The sequence below is a fragment of the Mus caroli genome, chromosome 6 (genome assembly GCF_900094665.2).
Source record: "Mus caroli chromosome 6, CAROLI_EIJ_v1.1, whole genome shotgun sequence".
Lineage (NCBI taxonomy): Eukaryota > Metazoa > Chordata > Mammalia > Rodentia > Muridae > Mus > Mus caroli.
The window spans coordinates 45,961,852-45,965,190 of NC_034575.1; the positions used below are offsets into that span (position 1 = coordinate 45,961,852).

General features: G+C 43.4%; 1 protein-coding gene across 6 annotated transcripts in view; it reads right to left on the reverse strand.

The window, feature by feature from the left end:
- Hnrnpa2b1 (heterogeneous nuclear ribonucleoprotein A2/B1) overlaps positions 1-3,339 on the reverse strand; it is a 9,481-nt gene extending 6,142 nt beyond the window's left edge. For 4 of the 6 annotated variants that reach the window (XR_002378147.1, XM_021164576.1, XM_021164575.1 and 1 more), the window contains exons 1-2: positions 3,145-3,333; positions 863-898 (exon numbers count right to left, since the gene is read on the reverse strand). Coding sequence is in view for 5 of the 6 variants with exons in the window: in XM_021164576.1 (XP_021020235.1) it covers positions 863-898; positions 3,145-3,150 (42 nt within the window). In the remaining variant the exon portion in view is untranslated. Of the gene's footprint in view, positions 1-862; positions 899-3,144 lie in introns of all 6 variants that reach the window. The other 2 variants (XM_029478476.1, XM_021164577.1) reach the window with 2 other exon arrangements.

Sequence of the window (3,339 nt, forward strand, 5' to 3'; positions counted from 1 at the left end):
AGACAATTTTATCCACAGGATCATGGTCATCAAAAGTAACAAAGCCAAAGCCTCTTTTCTTTCCAGACTGCCTATCGGTAATTATTTCAATAGTATCAATTTTTCCATACTCTTCAAAGTAATCTCTAAGGTGGTGCTCCTCAGTATCTTCCTTAATTCCACCGACAAACAGCTTCTTCACAGTCACATGGGCTCCTGGTTTTCCAGACTCCTGCAATAATTACAAAGTTATCCTGACAGAAAAAAAACCTTGATTACATCTAACTTGTATTTGTATATCTGAGGATGAATTCCTCCAGATAATAGGTTTTAAGAGGTTGTCTTGGAATAACATGTACAAAAAAAGCCAGTACAAAAAGAAAGGAGATCAATGCTTTTGGGTTTTCCTTACCTCTCTCGCTACAGCGCGTTTTGGCTCAACTACCCTGCCATCAATGGAATGAGGCCTTGCAGCCATGGCAGCGTCAACCTCGGCCATGGATGAGAAAGTTACAAAGCCAAATCCTCTTGATCTTTTGCTTGCAGGATCCCGCATAACCTTTAATTCCAAAAGATAAGCATTTAATTCACGGCATTAGGTAGCAATATAAATTAGAATGTATTGATACTGGTATTATTCCCTAGTATTCACACCCAAACATACAGCCCGTACGTACCACACAGTCTGTGAGCTTTCCCCATTGCTCATAGTAGTTTCTCAAACTTTCTTCTGTGGTTTCAAAGCTTAAGCCACCAATAAAGAGCTTACGGAACTGTTCCTTTTCTCTCTGCAAAGGGAAATACCATTTCAATTTTTATTTACACTTTCTTTGTATGCAGGAAATTAAATTCTTAAATATGAGGTGACCTGCTGGTAGAGTACCTTTTTCCTCTCCAAAGGAACAGTTTCTAAAGTTTTCTGGGGGGGAGAAAAAAAACTTACATCAAATTTAAACCATATGTTAAACTGCATATTAGTTGTGTTACACCAAAAATTGCCTGAGCTGAGCTACACAAGTTTCAAAGTCACTAATACTTGATCTAACTTCTAATTCACGTAAATTTTCTTAGATTTTCTTCAAAAAATTTCAGAAAAACCATACCCAACTCTTAGGTCTTTTAAAGGGTATTAAAGAATTCTTTTGAAATTCAATTCTACAACCCAAGTCAAAAATAAATTGTGTTACTTTTTAGATTAAAAAAAAATTTTTTAAGCCCCTCTACCTCTAATGTTTCCAAATTCACCACTTCCAAGATTCAGTTTCTGAAAAGTGGCATATTTGCTTTTCCTTGAACTGCCCCCTCTGGTGTTAATTGTAAGTATCTCAAGATGAAAAAAAAAAATCCTGCAACTCTGAAACAAGCTCCTTGAAGAATGCTGAAACTCCAGATAGATCACCTTAAATCTGGTTTTTTCAGGCACTTATTACTGGCTTACCAATAGCTAAGTACAAAAACTTATCAAGATGTTCATAAATTAGGCCATACTATTCAGGACCTGATTGCGCAACGAAATGAAAAAGCAAAATTAAAAAACAATTCTGTTATTTTACTGTATAGCCTAAATTTATATGTTCCTCCAAAATGTGCTCAAAAAGCCATTACACTTTTTAGGTTTTGAATGTTTTATAAAAACGACCAAAATTGTTTTAAATAGTCATAGTTACAAAAGCCTTAATCAGGAGGACTCCAAATAGTGTTTCTGGTAGCTCTACTAAAATGTCAGTAAATTGGATTTCCTTAATCTAAGTTGCAAGTATTAAATACACCTTGTTTTTTCATATCACTAAGGAAAGCAAAAGCTCTTTACTTACCTCGGGTTTTTTCCAAACTTACCAGACGTCCACTATCGATTATAAACAAGGTTATTTATAAGTGTGCTTACAGTCAAAGAAAATAACCAAGGAGACCCCTTTCAATTCAAAAGCTAATGCTTATCAGTGTAATGATGCATAATTTCAAACAAACAAAAAAATCAAAAAACCGAATGACCAAGCTCAAACACTGTGACCCCGAGCTAAGTTTTTATATAGCCAGGAGGTGGATTTTTGTTCACTGAGCCATGCTTTAAACGAAGGCTAACTATGAAAAGTCAGCTTTTTCACTTCCTTAATGTGACCACCACGTGCTAAGGATCCGTTGATTTTACCAACAAATTCGAAGATTCCCTTAAAAATGCTTATAATTTGAATTATTTCGATCAGAGGATCCTTTAAGCAGATAAAAGTTCTGGAATAAAAAGTATAAAAGTATAACCCTCCTCTCAATATAGCCTCCCTAGCTTCCAGATGAGCGCTCCCATTTTTCCACTTTGACTTCCTACTACTGCTCAAGTGCTTTACCACAGCACCCGTAAATCCTAAGTATTATGAAAATTAAATCGGTCTCTCTGCAGCGAAGCTGCCTTCAGGCACCCGCCCAGGCCTGGGTTGTACTACGTTCTCTCTGCCTGTTCCAGTAAAGCTCGTGGAGCGCCGCCACCCCGCCCCCACCCCGCGCCTCGGTGGCTTCAGAACGCAATGGCGCCATTTCGTCGAGGGGAAGGCAGAGCCTTTAGCGAGGTGCGCAGGACGCTGAAGACCCAAGCTCAAAACACTAAATCCACCTCGAAACGGTATGAAGACATCCCAAAAGAAAGGAAAATCGCTAAACACGTCTACGCAGTGGTGAAAAAAGAAAACCAAACTAGTAAACCTAAAGTGTTGAAAGCAAAATCATGGCGAGGAAGGAGACGGGAAAATGGCGGCCGCCAAATCCGGTTCCCGGGAGAGGGGGGAGGGGAAGCTTCGCAGACTCGCTCCGGGGAGCCGGGGGCCCCAGAAACGTTCCGCCGCGAACACAACCGAGCCCCTAGGCCCGCGCACATCGAGAAAGGCCAGCGATGGCGCGCTCCCGCGCTCCTTTAGTGGTCCAGGCCGGTCGCGGCGGGCACTTCCCATCCCCCACCCCAGCTGAGGGAAATGGCGCCGGGCGGCTGAGGGCGGGGAAGGCGGTCGGACAATCAGGCCTCCTACAACGACCGCTCAGAAACTCGTCAAGGCCAACCGCCACTCGAGTGGCCGCATCCCCTCCGCCGGACCACGGAGGCGGGTGGCCGGTTTCCATTGCGGCGCATACGGCCTCGCCATGCCCTTTCTAATAACTCATTGATTTCAAACCCGTTACCTCCATCGCGGACTCAGTCGCTTCAGCCCGATTTCCCGCAGCCGAGCGAGATGAGAAAGACCTCCGCGGACGGACGCGCACGGGACTCGTCCTGACGCTGTGGAGAGAGCAGGCGATGGCCAAGAAACTGGGCCGCAAAGGAGCTCCTGCACACGGGACCGGCGCCGCTGCTACTGCCGCTGGAGCCGAGACCGC